General features: G+C 35.8%; 2 protein-coding genes across 4 annotated transcripts in view; one reads left to right on the top strand and one right to left on the bottom strand.

Annotated features, from left to right (window-relative positions):
- SRP54 (signal recognition particle 54) overlaps positions 1-23,796 on the top strand; it is a 248,683-nt gene that overhangs the window by 40,460 nt on the left and 184,427 nt on the right. The window lies entirely within an intron of this gene.
- The window catches only part of BAZ1A (bromodomain adjacent to zinc finger domain 1A), a 90,813-nt gene that overhangs the window by 17,644 nt on the left and 49,373 nt on the right, over positions 1-23,796 (bottom strand). For 2 of the 3 annotated variants that reach the window (XM_081830623.1, XM_006732227.3), the window contains 12 exons: positions 22,780-22,879; positions 21,923-22,089; positions 19,236-19,331; positions 18,227-18,365; positions 16,750-16,896; positions 11,378-11,473; positions 11,027-11,251; positions 9,712-9,877; positions 9,336-9,449; positions 6,017-6,141; positions 2,235-2,831; positions 452-615 (listed from right to left, as the gene is read on the bottom strand). In XM_081830623.1, the coding sequence (XP_081686749.1) occupies positions 452-615; positions 2,235-2,831; positions 6,017-6,141; positions 9,336-9,449; positions 9,712-9,877; positions 11,027-11,251; positions 11,378-11,473; positions 16,750-16,896; positions 18,227-18,365; positions 19,236-19,331; positions 21,923-22,089; positions 22,780-22,879 (2,136 nt within the window). The remainder of the gene's footprint in view (positions 1-451; positions 616-2,234; positions 2,832-6,016; positions 6,142-9,335; positions 9,450-9,711; positions 9,878-11,026; positions 11,252-11,377; positions 11,474-16,749; positions 16,897-18,226; positions 18,366-19,235; positions 19,332-21,922; positions 22,090-22,779; positions 22,880-23,796) is intronic. The other variant, XM_081830622.1, reaches the window with a different exon arrangement.

The following is a 23,796-nucleotide window of genomic DNA, read 5'->3' as shown; positions in this document are numbered from 1 at the left end:
ATAGCAAAGGAATGAACAGAACACACATATCAAGCATGAATTACTTACAGATTTTAAAAAGGTAACAAAGAAACCAATAAACAAACCAGACTCAGCAGAGCAGGCAGGAGCTAGTCAAGGAAGAAGAAAATATCCTTACACATTTTAACATCTCAGATGAAAATACCATAAAACAGATATTTAAAAATTACTAAAAAATTAGTATTAAAAAGGTCAATTATGTTCATTAAATTCTGTTTAAGAAAGCAGATAGCCATATAGTATATTTAAGAAAGATCTCTATCCATATATAAATATTTTGATATAGGGGAACAAACTTAGTTTTCATAAAAAATATATCACTCCCATGTATTTACTCAAAACACACATGCCTTGCCTATACCAAATAAATTAACAAATATGACCAAAACTTTGGTGATTAGGTAAACTAAAAATGGGAAGAGGTACAAACCTTGATTGCTCCTAATGTTCCTTGGTAGATTCTGTCTTCAATATCCAAAAGAAAATCTCTCAGCCTCAATTCAAGCTGTCTTTCTGCAGACATCTGAGCTGAATCACATGCAGTGGAAGATCTTCCCCGACTATATGTAGGTTTGCTATCAGTTTGAGGTTTGTCTGAAATAGTTATCAATACCTTTATTATGATTTTCTTACTAAAAAATATAATTTCCCCAATGTGATGGTTATGATTGTGAGATAACTAAAACAAAAACACTTAGTAAATCCTCAAGTGCAAAAAACAAGGGGGTGGAAATGTTTGCACATCAGGTATCTGATAAGGACCTTGTGTCTAGAATATTTGAAGAACTCTTACAACTCAATAAAAAGACATTCCAATAAGAAGAATGGTCAATGAATGGATATGAATAGACTTTTCTTTAAGACATACAAATGGCCAGTAAGACCATGAGAAGTTGCTCAACACTACTAGTCATTAGGGAAATTCACATCAAAACCACAATAAAGTACCACTTCATACCTCTACAATGGCTAGAATCTAAAAGTCAGACAATAAGTGTTGCCAAGGACGTGGAAAAATTTTAACCCTCATACACTATTGGCAGGAATACAGAATGGTGCAGCTGCTTTGGAAAACAGTATGGCAGTTCCTCAAATGATTACACAGAATTATCATATGACCCAATAATTTCACTCTTAGGTATACACACAAGAGAAATGAAAACTTATGTTGAGACAAAAACCTGTACGCAAATGTTTACAGCAGCATTATTCATAATGCCAAAATATGGAAACAACAGAAACACCCATCAACTAACATATGATTAAATAAAATGTGTTATATATCTATATAATGGAACATTATTTGGTTATAAAAAGGTATGAAGTACTGCTATGTGCTACAACTTGGATGCACCTTGAAAACATTATGCTAAGTGAAAGCCAGTCACAAAAGACCATATAGTATATGATCACATTCATATAGAATGTTCAGACAAAGAAATTTACAGAGACAGAAAACAAATTTGGGGTTTCTTTTTGAGGTGATAAAAATGTTCTAAAATTGACAGTGTGATGGCTGCACATCTATGAATATAATGAAAACCACTTAATTGTACACTTCAAATGAGTGAATTGTATGGTGTATGAACTAAATCTCAATAAAGCTGTTAAATAAAGAATTGTGATCTACAGTTTTTAATCCTTAAGTACTTTAATCCTGAAGTAGTCATGACAATATGCCGCTAAATTTAAGAGTTCTTTACCTAGAGAATCTTTACTAATAATGAAAACTTAAACCCCAAAACGCCTTACTGCTTTCTCTTATCTGTTATCAATGAACCAGCCATCATATAGGAGATGTGGCTACCTGATCTGCCCTTGCAGCCAATCTCCAAAGAAGTGATCACTAAGGGAACCTGTCCCTGGACCCTAACCCCTAGTGACTGAACTCTCACTATCATGTCGAATGTCTAAAACTAATGTTAACTTTAGTGCCTTGGGTATTGAGTCTACTGATCGGGGAATGAGAGCAGGAAGAGTATGGATCTTTGCACATTGCATTCCTCATAATCCAAATGGAACCCAGTGAAATCCTAGAGAGAAACTTGTTTCTCTAACTGGTAAACATTCTCTAACTTGCAAACTGAGAACACCGTCCAAATGAAAGAGAAGGTGTTTTAAATATAGTTCTAAAAGTTTGACAAATGTTTAAACCTGAACCAGAGATTATGGGGAGAGCAAAAGAAAAGAAACAGTTTTCAATGAAAATTTACCTGAAAAATGAAATTTCTCTTCAGAAAAATGGGCTAGCTGTGCACATATTCTGCTCTTCTCTTGCAACAAAGTTTCTTTTAAGGCACTTTCTCTGTGTCCTCTAGAATTAAGAGCTTCGATCAGCTGGTCTAGCTGTTCACAAGAACTGTAAAAGCACCACCGATTTGGCTTATGCACTGGTTTTGGCAGCTGCAGGGAATCATCACATGGACCTTGGTCAATGTTGGAGGTAGATTCAGACGTCAAAGACTCTCCAGTTTTAGTGGATACCTGAGGATCTTGAGACTGTACACTATTCTGAAATGATGAAGGTCTAGGCAACAGCATGTCTTCAGTGAGACCGGAATAATCCTCTTCAATAAATAATCCAGGAATAGAAGGGAAAATCCAATATCGCCTATACATGCGGTCTCGGCCCAAGGGAAAGATATTGGTACATGCTATGGCACTTTGGATTTTTTCCAAGAGCTCTTTCTCTTTCTGTTGATGTTCCTGTTTTAAAGCTTCTTCCTCATCAGCAGTAAGAGGCTCTCTCGTTACACAGTTGACCTCTTCTCGTCTTGTAAATTCTTTAAATCCATTTTGTTCCCTTTTCCCTATAGTTTAAACATTTGATCATCACCATCATATTTTAAATTTTCATCAGAAAAATATCCAAAAATATCCCAAGTTACTATGTCTTACGTACCAAACTGAATGCCCCCCAAATTCATAGGTTGAAATCCTAAACCCCAGTGTGACATACTTGGAGACAGGGCCCTTAAGGAGGTAATTAAGGTTAAATGAGCTCAAAGAGTGGGACCCTAATTCAGGACTGGTGTCCTTTTAAGAAGAGTAAAGAGACCAGGGTGCTCACTCTCTTCACCTGTGGGCACAGAGGAAAGGCTGTGTGAGGACACAGCAAGAAGGTGCTACAGCAAGCTGAGGCCTCACCAGAAATCAACCCTGCTGGTACCTTGATCTTGGACTTCCAGCCTCCAGAACTGCGAGAAAACATTTCTGTTGTTTAAGCCCCCCAGTCTGCGGTATTTTTTTATGGCAGCCTGAATAGACTAATACACTACGCTGGTAAGAAACTGGTACACTTAAATACAAGGGACACACAAAAAACTGCAATCTATATTGCAGAGTGAGGCAGAGTCTGTCCTTCTGCAACATATGTTCAGTCCAGAGGCAGGAGTCAGCAAACTAACTTTTATAAAGGGCTAGCTAGTAAATATTTTTAGGCTTTGGGGGCCATATGGTTTCTGTCACAGCTGCTCAACTGGGCCACTCTAGCATGAAAGCAGCCATAGACAATATGTAAATGAATAAGCATGGCTGGGTTCAATTAAAACTATGGTCACTGAAATCTGAATTTCATATAATTTTCATATTACAAAATATCATTCTTTTTCCCCTATTTAAAAACGTAAAAATGTAAAAACCAGTTTAACTGGATTATATAAAAACAGGCAGGGCAGATTTGGCCAATGGGTTGTAGTTTACTGACCACTGATTTAAGGTAACAGAACCCCTAATGCTTAGTTGGGTACCTAGCAATTCAAAAGAAGGACATTTCCCAGCAGGAAATGTTTCCCCAGGAGGTATGGCTACATGAGAAACTTCTGATCAAAGAGATGGGAGTAGAAGCATTATATGTAACGTCTGGGTTGTACCTCTTTCTATTTTCCTTCTTTCAACTAGCCAGAATGGAGCCATGGGGATAAATCATTTTGGAACATGAGGATGGCAGCAAAACCCTAAGGATGGCAGCACAAACAAGACAGAAAGGGCCTGGATTCCTGGTGCCCTGCCTGGCCTTTTATGATGTGTTGAAGAATTAAACTTGTCCCGTTTCAAACACTGTCAGATTGCTTAGATGGCTGAAGAGTTATTTCTCCTACTTCTTCCTCTTGAAAGGGTCTATAGAAGATTAGAATTATCTGCTGCTTTAAAATTTGGGAAAATTCACTTATAAAGTTGTCTAGAACTAAAGTTTTCTTTGTAGGAAGAATTTTTTTTTTTTTTTAATTCAGAGAGAGAGAGAGAATGGGGGAGCAGAGCAGGGAAGGGGCAGAGGGAGAGGGAGAGAATCTTAAGCAGGCTCCACGCCCAGCGTAGAGCCCAACACAGGGCTCGATCTCATGACCCTGAGATCATGACCTGAGCCAAAACCAAGAGTTGGACACTTACTTAGCTGACTGAGCCACCCAGGTGCCCTTGTAGAAAGACTTTTAACACTGACTCAAGATCTAATGGTTTAGAACCATTCACATTTTAAATTTTCTCATGAATCCATTTTTATAATGTGCATTTTTCTAGGATTTTGTTTATTTTTGCCTCCACTTTCAAAGTAATTGCCATAAAACTGTATATGCTATCCCCTTATCTTTAAATTTCTACTTTATCTGTAGTTATGTTGCCTTCCTTTTGAGTCTTAACCTTATTGTGACTCCCCTCCCCCTGCCCCCAAATCAATTTCAAGAAAGGTTTGTCTAGTTTGTATCTTTTTCAAGGAATAAAGTTTTGGCTTTGTTGTCCTCTTCTATTACTTTCTATTAATTTCTGCTTGTATCTATTGTTTCCTTTTATCTGGAGGGATTATTCTGTTTTCTACCTCTAACTTCTTAAATGAATGCCTAGCTCAATTTGCTTTTCTTCTTCCCTAATATGTATTAAAACTAGAAATTTTCCTCTGAGTTGAGGGACTGTATCCAACAAGTGTTAATGTATACTATGATTAGTTTTTTTGTCAGTATAGTTTTAAATATTTTCTCGTTTCCATTTATGGTTTCTACTTTGACCTACTACTTAGAAGAAGTGTGTCTTAAAACTCTAATCAAATGAAGTCTTTTGGTTTGGATTTCTAAATCAATTGCATTATAATCAGAAAATGCAGCCTCCAAAATACAGAAATACAGAAAATTTTCTGTCTACTTATAATAACTATTTAGCAAATAATGTAGGAAAAAAAAGATACTATCGAAATTACAGGCACAGAATAAAGTTGAAAATCTCCTTCAATAGTTGTCAAATGAAGATGGTTAAAGATCTTCAGAAGTAATTTGTATCAACAACTTTCAAAAAATATATTCCCTTTGATCCAGCAACTCATTATTCTAAGGCAGTTGATTTCCATTTTCAGCCATATGGTCCCAATTATAAGCATTACTGACCTTTGTATTTCTAGCATCTAAAAGGCATTTAATGCATGTTGAGTATGCTATACAGTAAAAATTTCTATTTGGCCTAATATAAAATAGTAAATACAAAAACTCAACGAAACTTCCCAATCAAAAGTTGAAATTATGAGAAACTGACCTATAAAAACAATATGAATATTGTTGCTCCTCCCTCAAGTATAACTGACATGAGAATAAAGACTGAATGTAACTTCTAACAGCATTTTTTAACAAAATGGTCACCATTTAAAAAACTTATCGCAGCTACGAGTTAGGTATTTAAAAAACAAACACACCGGGTGCCTGGGTGGCTCAGGTGGTTGGGCAACTGCCTTCGGCTCAGGTCATGATCCTCGAGTCCCAGGATCGAGTTCCACATCGGGCTCCCTGCTCAGCGGGGAGTCTGCTTCTCCCTCTGACCCCCCCGCCATGCTCTCTCTCTCTCATTCTCTCTCTCACATAAATAAATAAAATCTTAAAAAAAATAAAAGTAAAAAACAAACACACCTTGGAATCACAAATGAAGTAACCTAATACATATTTCAGGATAGCTGAATTATAAAGTGCCTTATTAATTAAAAACAAGCAGGCATGCCCTTAAGAAATTTCTGTATTACCCCTTCTGCCTCTTTTATGTGATCCTGGGTCATCTTCATCTTCAGTGACTGTATCTTGATCAAGTTCCTTTTGCTCTATTTCTTTGCTCTCAGTGCTAGTATCAAAATCTTCTCTTTCTTCTTCCCTTAAGGAAAAAAACAAAGATTATTTTCATTAATGAATATATAATTCCATTCATGAGATATTTATTGCCTGCCTATGAAGTGCTAGCCATTATGTTTAGGAAGTAGTGGACAAGATGACAGAGAGCTTATATTGTCACAGAGAAAACAGGTAATAACACAATTATAAAATTAAAGGATATAATAACTGTTAAAAAATTAGAAGTTCAAGTTGCTATGAAAGCATTTCAAGAAGAACCAAATCTAGTCTCAAGGATCAAGAAAACCTTGCTTGAAGGAGTGACATTTAAATTGTGAGACTGGGGAGACTGGGGAGGGGTAAGGTGGCAGGTGAGAAGAAATCTCCTTTCTAGCAGAGGGGGTAACATGTGCAAAGGCTCTGAGCTGAAGAGAAAAGGAAGGAGCTTATCATTTTGAGAAAAATATAAAACAAAAAGAAGTAACCCAAGATATGGATGAGAAAAAGGCAGGGTTAGATCATACTAGGGCTTTGTAGGGCGTTATTCAAAAAGCAATGGGAAAAAAATAGAAGAGTTTAGAAAAGGGAAATGATAGGATTAGAAAGCACTTTGGTTGCTATGTGGAAAATGATCTGGGAGAGAAAGTAGATGAGGGGAGACAAGAGGCCACTATAATAGTCCAGGTAGTTGGCTGGGAGGTGATGGTTGGCTCAGAGTAGAAAGTAAACAAATAGTTGAGAAGAGTAGGTGAATTTCAGATATAGTAAGTAGGCTGAATGAACACAAGATGGATATTTTATCTAATTCATTATACTGTCCAAATTAACCTTGAAATAAGTTCCACCATTTATGTTCTTTATCCAAACAGAGGTTTGCAAACTCAAATGTGTTTAGGAGCCGGAGAGATAATTTATGAGTGAGGTTAGATGAGGATAAAAAAAATATGAAATGGGAGAATCTATAACGTGCTTATTTTTCCTTTTTTCAAAATTAAGAGATCACAAGGAAAAAATCTGTAACTATAGGAGGTAATGAATAGCAACTAAACTTACTGTAATTATTTCATAACATATGCATATATCAAATCATTATGTTGTACACCCTAAACGATTAATACAGTGTTAGAAGTCAATTATATTTCAATAGAACTGGAAAAGGTTTATAAGATGTAAAAAGAAAATTGAGCTATAACTCACATATCCTAAAATCACCATTTTAAAGTGTACAAATTCAGTGGTTTTTAGTATATTCACAAGGTTTTGCAGTCATTACCCCTATCTAATTCCAGAACAGTTTCATCATCCCAAAAGAAAAACCCCGTAGCCATTAGTAAGTCACTTTCCATTTCCTTTTCCCCACTGCCCTGCTAACCACTTATCTACTTTTTGCTGTGGGTTTGCCCATTTGGGACTTTTTATATAAATGGAATCATACAATACATGGTCTTTTGTGACTGGCTTCTTTTACTCAGCATAATAATGTTTTCAAAGTTTATCCACATTGTAGCATGTTTCAGAATTCTATTCCTTTTTATTGCTGAACAACATTGTGTTGTATGGATATACCACCAAAGAAATACATCGTTTTGTTTCTCCATTCATCAACTGATGGACATTTGGGTTATTATTATTATTTTTTTTTTGGCTATTAAGAATTATGATGCTATGAACTTTTGTATATACATTTTTGGGTGAACATATGCTCTTTTTTTTTTTTTTTTAAAGATTTTTATTTATTTATTTGTCAGAGAGAGAGCACAAGCAGGGGGAGCAGCAGAGGGAGAGGGAGAAGCAGGCTCCTCACTGAGCAAGGAGCCCGATATGGGACTCAATCCCAGGACCCTGGGATCATGACCTGAGCTGAAGGCAGATGCTTAATGACTGAGCCACCCAGGCGTCCCTGAACATATGCTCTTAATTCTCTTCAGTATATACCTAGGAGGGGAATTGCTGGATCACACGGTAACAAAGGGTTTAATTGTCTAAGAGACTGCCAAACTTATCCAAAGCAGCTGCACCATTTTACATTTCCACTTGCAATACATGAGAGTTCCAGTTTCTCCAGATTCTCACCAACACTTCTTATTGTCCCTTAATTGGATTATAGCCATCCTAGCGAATGTGAAGTAATATCTCATGATTTCGATGTGCATTTTCCTAACTACTAATGATGTTGAGTGTCTTTTCATGTGCTTCTTGTATATCTATTTTCTTTGGAGTAATGCCTATTAAAATCCTTTGCCCATTTTTTAATTGGGTTGTTCTTTTATTGTTGAGTTATATGAGTTCTTTATATATTCTGCATATTAAACCATTAGATACAAGATTTGCAAATATTTTTTCCCATTCACTGGGTTGTCTTTTTACTTTCTTGACAGTGTTCTTCAAAGCACAAAAGTTTTTAATTTTGAAGAAATCCAATTATCTATTTTTTTCTCTGATTGCTTATGCTTTAGGTATCAGATTAACTTTCCCAAGCTATCCAAATTCCATTTCTTAAAATATTGTTGATGGCCATATAAAATAACAGCTGTTAAATGTTTGTGACCTATGGCCTTAAGACTAATAGGTATTTTTATATGCAAGTATAACTAAAAGTCAGTATACGAATTTCAGAATACTGAGATTTTTAGTACCTTCCTTTGCAGATTTCATAAAAAAATTATTTCTGCAAAATTTGAATATGGTTTGCCATCTACAATATGCAAAAATTCCCACTTGTCTTCATAGCCAATTTTCATCCCAAATATTTTCAAATGCAACAGAGTACTTCAGTCACTAAATTACTTAAGGTGCTTCCATCTTCTCCCAATGCCATCTATTAAGACCTCCAATTTCATCCCTATTCCTCAAACTCAGAGGAGCTTTGTGAAAACAGTGTACAACTCTGATGGTGGTGGTGGTGGTAGAGGGGAGAGATACCACTATTAATGCTAGAAATGTATTACTGGTTAAAAATAGCCTATTGAAAGGTTTTCTGGGCAATTATCATTTACAACATTAATTCTATGAGAAAATGAATTCTAGATTCCCTGAAAGTATTTTTTAACATAACACATGTATACTTGAGAACTGTATATATGTAAATTTCATAGGCCCACTGGTATAATTATGTACCTATAAATAAAAAAAACTAGAAAACTAGTTTTTAAAACTTTTGAAAAGCATTTTAGAGTTTAAGGTGCTAATTTTTATTCTTTATGTAAAGCCCAATGAGCACTGTAATTCAAACCATACCCAACAGATGTATCTGCAGCTGAATTTCTCTGCTCCTCTTCCTTCAGTTTCTCTTGTTTCTCTTTCATTTTTTGTTCTTGTTCCTTCAGTTTTTCTTCCTTCCTTTTACGAATTCTGAAAGTTAACATAAAATATTATAGTCTACTTGATGGAAGATACTTTAAACTTCTGGCATATTGCTTTAATCATAAAACTATGGAAAGTGCTCTAAATGTTACTACAAGTTATAATGTAGCAATTTATTCATAACCTCTTAGTTAAGCCATCAAACATCAGTGTGAGCCAATATCACATTACAGCCCAATGTGAAATATCGTTTTAGATGCAAAGAAATAAACAGCCTTCATTAGCACAACTGCCTATAATTATCTCTTACCTAGCAGCTGCTTCTTCCCTCTCTTTCCGATGTTGTTCTGCTTTTAACTCCCGGAACTCCTGCTTTGCCTGTCGTAATATATCAACGTAATCTTCAATGAAATCCCTAGTAGAAACTAGGGTCAGGAGTTTCCCACAGAGAGCATGAAGTATCTTCATTTTTTCTCCTGTCAAAAATTGGTAAATAACTTCTGTATCATCAATGACAAAAAGGAGCTGTTTGAAAAATCTTAATTTGTGGCTCAATGTGAAAATGCTTAATAAAGAATAGGTAAAAGTCTCAAGATCAAACATGCCAATGGCATGTCTTCAGAAAGAAGCACCTCTGAATCCCAATTAACAGATATGTGACATACAGGCATTTCAAATACAAATAACTACCATATAGACCAGTTAAATAGACATGAAAAATTTTCTTTTCTTTTTTTAAAGATTTTATTTATTTATTTGAGAGAGAGAGAATGAGAGACAGAGAGCATGAGAGGCAGGAGGGTCAGAGGGAGAAGCAGACTCCCTGCCGAGCAGGGAGCCCGATGCGGGACTCGATCCTGGGACTCCAGGATCATGACCTGGGCCGAAGGCAGTCGCTTAATCAACTGAGCCACCCAGGCGCCCCGACATGAAAAATTTTCTAATGACAAAGAATTCTTTTCAAGTTTTAATTTTTAGGCTCACTTAGGAAGTTCAAATAAAAACTAAATTATTACCATATGAATTAAAAAAATGGCAAGAGGCAAATCACTACTCTGAAAATACTGCACAAAAACACTACTATAAATTATAAAAACTGTGAATGTTGGAATGAAGGCACTCTACTTTTATTATATGTCCTCTTAGACAAGCATATTAAAGTAAGCTCTACGTATTTGTGCATTGTAATTTTTTATTTAAAAAAGGAAGTGAAAAGTAACTTCATCTTAACTTTATATACCATTTCTCATACCTCAAACACTATTTAAGCATATGTTAGAATTTAGCAGCTACAGCTTAGATTTCTGATACACTGATGAATAAGAAAGCTAGCTAATTCTCACTTATCCTTCTAAATTTAGTAGATTAACCACAGAATTTTAAAGTAATAGAAAATCCAGTTGAAAAAGAAAAGAAAATCAGAAACAGAGCTAATATGAATAACGACAGTAGTCTCCATTTGGGTCACTATTTGTATTCCAACAATTTTTTTAAGGACGGTTCTCCTTCTCTTTTAACACTGCTATCATCTAAAATTTCTCATCAGGACCTAGTTTTCTGGGCTCAAGAGATAGAAGAGGGGAGGAAGTGGGCAGGTTATCCAAATTCCAACTTGCAAAGTTTACCTGGTGTCAAATCATACACTGAAGTGCTTGCCAGTTTCTTCACTAGACTGGGATTGCTCAAACGAAGCTCCATACAGGCGTCATCTGTAGCGTCAAATCCTCCTCGCTTTTGATATCTGTACTTTGCATTTGCTGATGTTACATCAGCACCTGAAGCTAAGATGTGCAGTCTGAGGATTTCAGAAAGAGTGCAGCTATCAAGATCCAAGCTTTTCAAACTGCAGCCTATAGTTGTTAAGAAATGAAATTGTCATTTAGAATATAAGCCATAAATCCTCAGCAATGTAAAATGTACCTTTGTAAAATTAAAAATAAAAAGCCAAACAAAACCAAAATAAAACCCACACATACCCTGGTGCAACTGCGGCCACGCAGCTGCCAGAGATGCAACTGCAGACAGTGCAGATTTTGTGGGGTCTGCATCTTCATCCAAAGCCTCTGTTAAATCTTTAAGGAAATAAATACTTTATTCTAGTGCAAATCAAAACTGGAATATTTGGGAATAACGCCCTTCTAAAATGACGAAAGAAACAGCAAACAGCTTAACATTCAGGAACCGCAAAAGAACCAACACTAGGTACAACAAGCATCATTCACATTCTGCCTAGTGTCCACCTCAAACTATGAATCCCAAGACATGTACTGCACGCTCATTTTCCTTAGTTAACACAGAAGACAATTTCCAAGTTACCAACAAGATGCACATACACATTCCCCCCAAAATGGTAAAATGCACTTTTAAAAACAAATCTCCTCACTCGATATAACTTTAGAAAAGTCTATTTTGAAAATCAGAATCTATTTGAAGATCCCCAATCTTTTATAAATATTTTAAGATTGAATCATAACAAAGTAGGGTTATAATCATCACAAAACTAACACAGAAAAAGAACTAAAACAACTTAAAGATAGCTGTCTCTTAACCACTGATTTATCCTCTTCACTGAAAGTTCCTGTTTTTACTGTGAAAACTCTCCAATCTAAGAAACAACAGGAAGATTACCCTGCATTTTCTAAGTAAATTGCTTTTTAACTCTGAAAATCATGCCTAGCTTACAAACAAGACTACAGAGTAAATCTACTGGCACAAATTGTATTTAAAGCATTAGCATATGTAATTATTCCTAATTATAACACATAGATGATAAAAAAAATTAAAGTGTCAACTATGAAAAAACTTTAAGCTTACAAAAAAACCTCTTGTTATATCATAGAATGGTGGGCATAACTTCAGACTGAGTCAGATAATATATATTCTAGTCTCAGCACTGCCAGTCCCCTAGTTCCTAGCTGTGCAGCCTTCAGACAAATCACTTAATTGGCTTCATTTTTCTTAAAGGAGTGAGTCTCGATCCGCAGTTTTTAAATTCTTCAAATATGTCTTGGGAGTCCAATACAAAAGAGATAAAAGTTCCCTTTGTTCAGTGGGATATGGAGATGATAATCCTGCCCATTCATCTTTCCAATTCTCCTGCAGTGGCACCAAGGAATCCCTTTACAACTCACAGTACTCCATGGATTAGAGCTGGAAAATCGCTGGGCGAAACTGGTTCTGTGGTTCCTTAACCTTCTACTATGTTTCCCTTCTGAAAGTTCACAAGCTGACAAAATGAACCTCAGAGAAAAGAACTACTGTCCTTTACTAAAAGGAAAAAGGCAGCTCTGGGATCATGTCTGATTACAATCATTGACAATTTCATAGCAGTTAAAGCATAAACACTACCACACAGAAGTTATCTGACTGAACATTGCATATATGCAGAAGTTATTCCTACTAGGCCCTGAATCCAGTCCAAATGCAAGACATTATATTCCTTCTTACCATGGAAATACTAGAGCTAAAACTTCCTCAATTTTCATTTTACATGGAAAGCCACAGAAAATTAATAGGCACTCTAAAATTAACACCAGTTTTAGTTACAGAACTGTAAAAGTGGACTGGTCCTTTTCCTTTGCACCAATCACCACATTCAACCTATTTTATCTGTAGTAACTTTTAACTTCCTAGGACAAAGTTATAAAGGCCTTAGGAAATGGACAAGCAACAAAATGAGTTTACTTTTAATTGTTTAATTGTCAAGTACCATGTTAAAATATGTATTTTTTAATAGATTTTATTCATTTATTTGACAGAGAGACACAGTGAGAGAGGGAACACAAGCAGGGGGAGTGGGAGAGGGAGAAGCAGGCTTCCCGCCAAGCAGGGAGCCCTATGCAGGGCTCGATCCCAGGACCCTGGGATCATGACCTGAGCCGAAGGCAGACACCTAACGACTGAGCCACCCAGGCGCCCCAAAATATGTATTCTTTAACTCAATTATCTACCAAATGGCACTCTGAAGAAACCGTATTATTACTCTAGGATTTGCTTAGAGACAGTCACTTGGGTACATCATACCAAGAGAATACAGTTGACTCTTGAAGAACACATGTTTGAACTGTGCGGGACCACTTATAAGTAGATTTTTTAAAAAAGATTTTTTGTATTTATTTATTTATTTATTAAAGATTTTATTTATTTATTTGACAGAGAGAGACACAGCAAGAGAGGGAACACAAGCAGGGGGAGTGGGAGAGGGAGAAGCAGGCTTCCTGCGGAGCAGGGAGCCCGATGCGGGGCTCAATCCCAGGACCCTGAGATCATGACCTGAGCCGAAGGCAGGCGCCCAACGACTGAGCCACCCAGGCGCCCCGATTTTTTGTATTTATTTATTTGAGAGAGAGAGAGAGAGATTTAGAGAGCAAGCAGGGGGAGGGGCAGAGGGAGACGGAGAGAGAGAATCTCAAGCCGACTCCATGCTCGGTGCGGCACCCGGTACGGGGCTTGATCTCATGACCCTGAGATCATGACCTGAGCTGAAACCAAGAGTTGGAGGCTTAACTGACTGAACCACCCAGGAACCCCTATAAGTAGTTTTTTTTTTTTTTTTTTTTACAATATAGTACTGTAAATGTATTTTCTCTATAACATCTTCTTTTCTCTAGCTTACTTTATTGTAAGAATATAGCATATAATACATATAACACACAAAATATGTGGTATTTGACTGTTTATATTATCAGTAAGGCTGCCAGTCAACAGTAGGCTGCTAATAGTTAAGTTTTGGGGGAGTCAGAAGTTATACATGGATTTTTGGCTGGGGGTGGGGAGGGTTGGCATTCCTAACCCCTGTGTTTTTCAAGGGTCACCTGTATAGCTGAACTGTATGTTATGATTATCTGAAAGTTACATTTATCATCACAGTAACCTAGAATCTACAATTTAAACACTAAACAATGATATTTTAGCAAATACACAAAACTATGCTATGTAAGGATACTCTTCTTCCTACACTTTGAAGGGCTTTTAAGCTCATGATATAAAACTGAAGAGAGGAACTGAAATTTTTAATGTAAGATTTAAAAAATTCTTGGTCCAAATTTCCAAGATTTGATATAAAAAAAGGGAGACTAAAGGCCAAAGATTTTAGATCTTCCTGAAGATGGATAATTTTATAGGCAATGTTAGGGAAACAAATATTCAAATTTTCAACATCTTTGCCATATTATGAGGTAATATAGCATAGCCAGTATGAGGCTCCAGAGCAGACTGCCTGAGTCTGTATCCCATCACTTTTTTTATTAGCCATGTTTCTTTGGGCAAGTTAATTAAACTCCTTAAGTCTAAGTTTTTTTGTAAGTAAAGGCAGAAAATAAGTATTAATAATCTACCAATTTACTATACCTACCTATCTATGCCACAAGGATGATGTGACCATTAAATGAAATTATATATATATAATGTCTTACATCACTTGCTTTCAGAAAGAACTGTGGGAAAGCTTTTTTGTTACAGAGATAGGAGAACATGGGTAAAGTAACCTGGGAGAATAGTCTAGGATCCTTACTGTAACTGAAATAATTATGTAAAATGTAGTCAATACAGGGGCACCTGGGTGGCTCAGTCGTTAAGCATCTGCCTTCGGCTCAGGTCATGATCCCAGGGTCCTGGGATCGAGCCCCGCATCGGGCTCCCTGCTCGGCGGGAAGCCTGCTTCTCCCTCTCCCACTCCCCCTGCTTGTGTTCCTGCTCTCGCTATCTCTGTCTCTGTCAAATAAATAAATAAAATCTTAAAAAAAAAAATGTAGTCAATACAACAGGGAAGTGGAGAAGGGTGGAAAAACTCCAAAGCATATTTTTTCCCCTTAACATTTAAATAAATATCTTCAAAGGAGCATTAAAACTTTTATTTAATGACCAATACTTATTCAGAGGTAGACCTTGTATTAGTATGCATAGATTGGTCCTTTACAGGATTAGAGCTATAAAAATTACAGATCAATCATGAAAGGAAAATACAATGGCAATACAAACACCAGTACACATATATTTTCTTTACACTAGCTGATTTTCCAACATAATTTCCTTGTCACCCCACTTTTTGTCATCTGTACAAAACTACAAAATTCATTTGCTTCAAATCCTGAATTAAACACAGATTTATGTCTTACATTAAGGTCAGAATTTGGTTCATAACCCTGTGATGTTATTGGTCATTAAGACAATCTAATGGCTAAAAGAATGAATATTTGCCACATTTTCTGTCTTAGATAATCCATCTTTAGTGCTGGTACTTGCTATCTTAGAAAATCTTTAGACTTTTATAAATGGTTTGCCCTTCCATCTTCCCTTTAGTAGAGTCTCATTTTATGGACTAAGTCATCTGAGATGACAAAATGGACAATGCTGTTAAAATGACCTTGATAAGGGACCTATGGTGATTAGCACTCAAGAATATCTTTTGTTTGAACTCAGGCTGTAAAATATAAAGAAAACCAACATCAGATGCATACTTATCATTATCCTGTTGCTTCAGGGACCAGGCATAAAAAAAATGAACTCAAATTACCTAAGGTCAACAATACTATCTGAATGCAAGAACGTCACATCTTTTTGTATCGAGACTGCTAACAAAATGTCTCCTAAAAGTTATTTCTTATTGTGAATTTTTATGCAGTACACTGAAGTATTGTTTAATAAGGCTTCTGATCCTAAATCTCTAATGTGACAAAGTTCACGGAGAGTATAAATTCAGGAAGCCAAATCAATCTTTTACTACACATGCTTAACAATTCCTCTGATTAAGGTAAGTCCTAAACAAAAAAGGGTTTCTCCAAGAATTATTCCTACGTTAATATGTACACACACACTGACTTTAGATATTTAAGTGCACAGAATTTAAACAGCAAAATTTCTAGTTCAAACTGCTGGTGAAATAAAAAAATTAAATTTTACTTGACTCTGATCTATAAACTGTCACATCTCAAATGAAACCAACAAGAGTATTTTCAGTTTAAGTATTGGTAACAATTATTAAAGTATTTCCTTAGGTGGGGGCAAAAAAAAAAAAATCAGTGCCATTTAGCAGACTCTCTTGGAATTAGATACTGGTCAATGACATCTGTAATGTTCCTAAATCATAGGAGAAATCTAAAGGAATAAAAAGCAAGATAGATTTGGGGGGGGAGAGTAGATATTGTAAAGGTCATCAGAAGCAGTACATTAAACCAAAATTTTTATAAAACAACTGATAATGTATTGTTCATATATGACTCAAGAACTGGGGGACTTGAACAGCTATATTTTATAATTGTAAAAGTGAGGTTAATTTTCAGATAACCTTCAAAAATCAGTTCCAAAGCTACAAAGCTACTATCAATCAGCAATAACACTGAATTCTGACCTTTGGTGTCAGCATCCGTTATTTGCTCTTTGGCTACTTCCTCTTCTTCTTCAGCTATCGCCTGGAAGATGGCAGTCAGGAAGAAAAAAAGCAATTCACATAGTGGGCCTTCACTGTCATTTCCTACAAGAGCTTCCTCTAACACTTCTGTGAATAAAATGTTTAAAATGAATTTAAAGTTCTGTTCATGTACTGAAAAAACAACTCCATTGGAATAAACATTTTAATCAAACAACAGCCTGTGTAATTAAGTGTCCATTTATCAAAGTAGAGTATTATCAAAGGCAAAATCAAAAAATGATTTATAATGATTATAATAAAATACAATAAAATCATAAGCCAAAATCACTACATTCAAGAAAGTCAAATTAGCCTCAGCAGATCAATACCATATTTCCTTTTAAGTTTAAATTTCAGGTGTAATTAAGGCACATGTTAAAAATTATCATTTTATTCTAATATGAATAACAACTCAAAGATTTGTTATTGTTGCTCCATTGTTCTCAAGAGCTATGTGGGACATTAATGTTTACTGCATAGGAGAGGTAATCATAAGTATGAGGTATAATCTTAATATTGTATCCAAATCATAAATGTTATCTAATTTATCTTACCTAAACCAGCATTGTCTAGACCTTCTTGATCTGTAAGGCACAATGATTCATGCCTAACCCAGCTCATAAAGAGAAACTGAAGGAATGTGAAAGCCCCCTCCTTAAGAGTACACTTTTATTAAAATAACAGTGATATCATAATTCTGTCTTTGAGGGTCTTTATTTTGATTTTGAGAAAATTATTTTGCTATTTGACAATTAAAAATCCAAAATGAGATCCAAAGCCCTTCTCAATTAATGTAGTTCTTATAATGTTTATACAAAGTAAAAGTATGGAGTCAATGCAGAATCACAGATTAGAGGTTGGCAGTAACTTGTCTCTAAATTCAGCTGATGTCAATTCCTTCCTTTCCCGCACTTACATAAACCATGACACCTTCAAGAAGAGGAATCTATTCCTTCACTCCCTTAAATTTACTGAGCAGACCTGACCAATGGAATATGACAGAAATAAGGCTTGCCAGTTCCAAGCCTAGCCTTTAAGAAGGCTGGCAGTTTCTGTCCTCTTCTTCTGGGAGCCCTTAGCTGCCACATAAGTAGTATAGGCTACCCTGATGGGGTGGGATGCCACACGGAGGAGCACTGAGGCACCAGGCATGTGTGTGAGGAAGCCATCTTTTCTTATTTTATTTTTAATTTTTAATTTTAATTTTTTTTTTTTTGTGAGGAAGCCATCTTGAACATCCAATCAGGTAAGCCTTCAGATGACTCCAGTCCCAGCCACTTCCTGTAACCACATGAGAGACCCCAAGAAAGGGCTGGACAATTAGGTCCAGTGACTCTACAGAACTCTGAGAGATACTAACTTTTTGTTTTAAACCACTAATATTAGGGTGAACTATTAACACAGCAATAGCACTTGCCTAGGGTTACTCCCTCAGGAAACTCATCTTGAAGATCAAAAAGTTCCCCAAAAGCATTAAGAAACTCCAAAACCATCAGAGCATCACCGAAGATTTCAGGAGGTAGTCTAGTCTTCACTGGAGTTGGTTCTGGAAGTTCCTGAAAGATTAAACAATTTATATAACTATATGAACCAAGTACAGAAAACTGTAAAAGGTATATACGTACACTTTGCCAAATAAGATTTATTTCAGGCAGACTAGTGGTTCTCAACCCTGGATGTTTATCACAATCACCTTTGGAACTTTTTTTTTTAATTTTTTTTAAAGATTTTATTTATTTATTTGAGGCAGACAGAATGAGAGACAGAGAGCATGAGAGGGAGGAGGGTCAGAGGGAGAAGCAGACTCCCTGCCGAGCAGGGAGCCCGATGCGGGACTCGATCCCGGGACTCCAGGATTATGACCTGAGCCGAAGGCAGTCGCTTAACCAACTGAGCCACCCAGGCGCCCCTGGAACTTTTAAAATTATAGATGTCTTGGCCTTATTCCAGCTTTACTAAATTACAATCACTAGGGACTTTTTTCTTTATCGAACTAAGAACAACTTTGGGCTGATGTATACTTCTGACTACATTTTCTAGTTAAGAGGGACTTTTAACCTAGATTCTGAGATCAAGGCATTAGCTGCATCAATATTATCTTCAATGCAGGATCTCCTTAGGATATGGAATAGAATTAATCCATCTGTTGAACTTAGAAGTGGTTCCATACAAACTGAGATGAATGATAATACTGGATTATCAACGATCATACAAATGACCAATTATGTCTGCAGAATGAGAGTCTTTTCAAAGTCTGTCATAAAATACTAACAGTGCTGCTTTGGAACTCTAACTATAGCATTTGCTTAATTGGCTATTTCCTCTTAGTTAAATATGAAGCCACTATTAAGAAGAAAAATTTCATCAGCAAAGCCACATAGGGCACATAGAGCATAGGTGTGAAACATCACATAACAAACTTATACCTTAAGATCGTCACATTCCATATCTTCTCTAGGTTTACTCCACTGTTTTAAGTATTCCATATATTTTCGCTTCTCTTCACGTAATTTTTCTCTTTCCTAAAACAAAAGGTTAATAAAATTTTTTATAAGAATTTTATAAGGCAACATCAGCATCACCTGGGAACTTGTAAGAATTACAAATATTTGGGCCCTAACCCGGACCTACTGAACAAGGAACTCTCAGGTTGAGATCCAGCAGTTGATGTTTTAATAAGTCTTTCTGGTGATTTTGATGCAGCTGAAGTATTAGAATCACTGATCAAAACAATGCTTGCCTAACACTACTGCTACAAAGATGGAAAATGTCTCATACATAACAGCCCATGGATAAATATTAATTCAATTTGACCCTGCCTATAGGGGCTCTCCTATTTCAAATCAATTAAATCTTGACAAAGTAAAGTAACAAATTATTAGAGTACCTAAAATAAAACCTCCCCCTATATTTGTCATATAGTTGTTATTTTTAAGATTCATTTAAACCTAACAACCTAGGGACAGAGGGACCAGTAAGTAAAAGAAATATCAGAACACAGTTGGTGGATTTCTTTCTCTTTCAATCCAGGCCACTCCTCTTGCTCACTTGGTCTTTTGATACACTTACTTCTTGGTTCTGGTATTTGACACTGGAAGATAAATAATGACCCTAAAACGTCTCCAATAAAGCAGAGTATAAGTAAAATATTTTATATTTATTATAGTTTATAATTATTTTCCAATAAATGTTTAACATACGTTAATCTTATACTCTTCCTTTGAAATTTAGGACCACTGGTGGTAAGAGATGGGCACTTACCAATTTTCAACATAAAACCATAGTTACAGAACTTAATTGTGCTTTAAGTAGTCTGCTACAGAAGTCTTCCCTCCCTGCCCCAAATAATTCTTGTAGCATGTAATAAGATGGGTATTCTCATTCACTATTGCTAAGAGTGTAAATAAGCACATGTTTAGCAAACATATACTTACGTATGTGTAAAGAAAGTTTTTAAAAATGTTCCTAGCCTTTGACCTATTACTCTACTTCCTATAAATTTATCCAGGGACATAATCCAAAACCAGTAAAGAATTTTATTCATAAATTTGAACAGGGTATCATTATTTATGAGCAAAAAATTATAAAGCACTTACCTGTATCTATTTGATTAACTATTACGCAGTCACTAAAAATCTGACTTTACTTATTACTTAATAACATGAAGGACTATTTCAATAATGTTAAACAAAACAAAAAAAATTACAAAATTATAAATGTTACATCTCTTTTTTAAGGCCCAGAATAAAGATTAGAAATAAATTAGGAGCGCCTGGGTGGCGCAGTTGGTTAAGCATCTAACTCTTGGTTTTGGCTCAGGTCATGATCTCAGCATCCTCAGAATGAGTCCCTAGCTGGGCTCCACTCTCAGTGGGGAGTCTGCTTGAGATTCTCTGTCTCCCTCAAATAAATAAAATCTTAAAAAAAAAATGCTATCTCTAAATGTTACCACATTTAGATTACAAGTGGTTTTCTTGTCCTCTACATTTTCTGGAGTGTACATGTGTTAGATACCTCCACCCCCATCCCAATGGCCTATTTGAAATAGTTCAAGAAACTACAGGCAATTTAAATGAGCACAGGGTGTAAAAGGATTAGCTAGGGCTACTTGTGAATAGCCCAGAAAACCAATGACACTTACTGACTCTGGAGAAAGCCAGCTACAGAATTCTCTAAAGAATATCTACCACTAAAGATTGTAATAAAAGATTTGCTGAAAAACCTATTTTTACAGATACTTTATTCTTCAAGGAGAATAAGAACACCAATAATTCTTGGGGCGCCTGGGTGGCTCAGTCATTAAGCGTCTGCCTTTGGCTCAGGTCATGATCTCATGGTCCTGGGATCGAGCCCCATATCGGGCTCCCTGCTCGGCGGGGAGCCTGCTTCTCCCTCTCCCACTCCCCCTGCTTGTGTTCCCTCTCTTGCTGTGTCTCTCTATGTCAAATAAATAAATCTTAAAAAAAAACACAAAGACACTAATAATTCTTGTTATTTGTAGATTTTATTGTATTTTTCTAATTATATATTTTACTTCTGCGAGTTTTATGCATATCATCTTCCCTAAATTTGGAAGTCTAAATAATGAAGAAAATCAACTTTAGAATTGATGAGCACTGGGTGTTATATGCAACTAATGAAGTTTTGAACACAACATCAAAAACTAATGATATATGTTGGCTAACGGAACAGAATAAAAAAAACGAATTGTACTTAAGAGGCTTTGGGGTGTAAAGGCATGTATATATATGCTGAACCTTAAATTATTCATTAAATTTTCCAAAGCAAAAGAGAGATAAACCAATAACTGTTTATCAGTGCTCTATACAACTAGAAATGTCAATCAAAGTGGTAAAAGCATTTGAAAATTAACCATGAATTTATTTATTTATTTTTCCCCTAAAGATATCATTTATTTACTCGTCAGAGAGAGAGAGAGAGAAAGAGAGCACAAGCGGGGGGGCAGCAGGCAGAGGGAGAAGCTGGGATCATGACCCGAGCTGAAGGCAGACACTTAACTGACTGAGCCACCCCGATGTCCCCCATGAATTTAAATATGTAAATCATACTATTTTTTATATAGAGAGCATAGCTAATATACTTGAATGAATACCTTTTCCCTTTCTATTTTAAGTCTCTCTTTTTCCTCTTTTTTCTTCAGTCTCTCTTCTTCAACAATTTTCTTCAATTCTTCCTTCTTTTTCTCTTTATCTTCCTTTTCTTTTTTCTTTGCTTCTAGGGCATCTGCTTTTTCTCTTTTTAATTTAGCCTTTTCAAAAGCTGTGGAGAAGATCAAACTTAGAACTGTTCACAGACAGAAAACAACACATTTTTTAATGTAAAAAAAGAATCCCTGAAATATTTTATGGTTAAGTGTGATCGGTAGAGACTCACAGGGGTTGTAAATTGCTGGAGGGAGCCAGCAGGTGATTAAAATGGGAAAGCAAGTTGGCTGGGTTTAAGACAAACTACTGCACTGGGACAAACATATACCTGCCTTTCAAAGCCCTGCTACTCGAAGTGTGGTCCTAAGACCAGTAGCAAAGTATCACTTTGTTAGAAATGCAGAATCTCTTCTCCCACACAGACCTACTAATTTAGAATCTTCAAAGGATTCCCAAGTGATTCATATATATAGTCAAATCTGGAAAGCAATATTTTATAAAGCTGTGTGAATCAAACAAATGGCCCCAAACAGTCTGTAAGCCATAGAAACTCCAACTTGTGCTTAATCTAGCATTAGGTTGGTTTAATAGGGGATATGCTATACCTTGAAATACTGTTTTAAGAGATGAACACAGGTCTCATTTATCATAAAAATCTATAGATACCTGAGGGGAGAAAACTATTTATGCTAAAAAAAAAAACCCAAATTAAAGAAATATGTCATTTCAGAAACACTCCCTACCAAGCACAGAGAAATATTCTTTCCTGTACGTAAACAGTTTTTGGAGAGAATGTTAAACTCACCCAGTGACTTCATTTCTTCTTGTTTCAAAAGTTTGTCTCTTTCTTTAATAGCTTTGTTCCTATAACCTGCAATAGTCTGTTTATTAGCAACGCTGTCCTCCTAAAAAACAAGCCAAGAAACTAAAGCTGTAGAAATACCACAACTTTTACAAACTGATGGTCAGCCTTGTTTTTACAGTCATAAAAATTTTAAAAGCCATCAAGTATACTTTCTTTATACAATAAGGTTTTATTCTAAGCATAATTGAACTTTTAATAACTTTAATCATAGTAACATAGAGAATAGGAGTTAGTTCTATAGCTCTACAAATTAGTACAAAAACCTCCTAGGAAAAACCACCAGTGATCTACAAGGAGAGCCTTAGAAATATGCATTAGAAAAACAAAAAAAATTTTCCAAGGTACCTTATAAACTAAATGGTGTAGACATCAAATGTGAAAGAGGTGCATGTCAAGAGAGTTCTTATGGTCAATGTTAAATAATGCCAAAAGATTTTTTTACTCTATTTCTTGGGAGAATAATGGTCTGTAATAACCTGCTTAGTATGATATTTTTATTATCTTTTATCTTTTAAATGTTCTTCACATTTCAATCACATAATTTATCCTCTGTATTTCTCCTGCTTTACATTTCAGTAACTGCTTATATGCTTGCTTCCACTTTGGTATAAAATCCCTGTGGCATTAAAGCTATGTCTAATTCACACTTGAAACTTCTACAAGCCTCACTGCTAAGTAGTTATCAACATACAGTACACACATTGTATACAAAGGAATGTATTCCTTCCTAAGGCTATGTGCAGGAGGGGAGCCAAACACTGCTCTTAATTTTGAAGTTTGTTTTTTTTTTTTTTAAAGATTTTATTTATTTATTTGAGAGAGACAATGAGATAGAGAGAGCATAAGAGGGGGGAGGGTCAGAGGGAGAAGCAGACTCCCTGCTGAGCAGGGAGCCCGATGCGGGACTCGATCCCAGGACTCCAGGATCATGACCTGAGCTGAAGGCAGTCGCTTAAC

The sequence above is a fragment of the Leptonychotes weddellii genome, chromosome 9 (assembly GCF_054177405.1).
Source record: "Leptonychotes weddellii isolate Sample4059 chromosome 9, ASM5417740v2, whole genome shotgun sequence".
Taxonomy (NCBI): Eukaryota; Metazoa; Chordata; class Mammalia; order Carnivora; family Phocidae; genus Leptonychotes; species Leptonychotes weddellii.
Note: the sequence above shows the minus strand (reverse complement) of the source record. Positions and strands in the feature narration are given on the sequence as shown.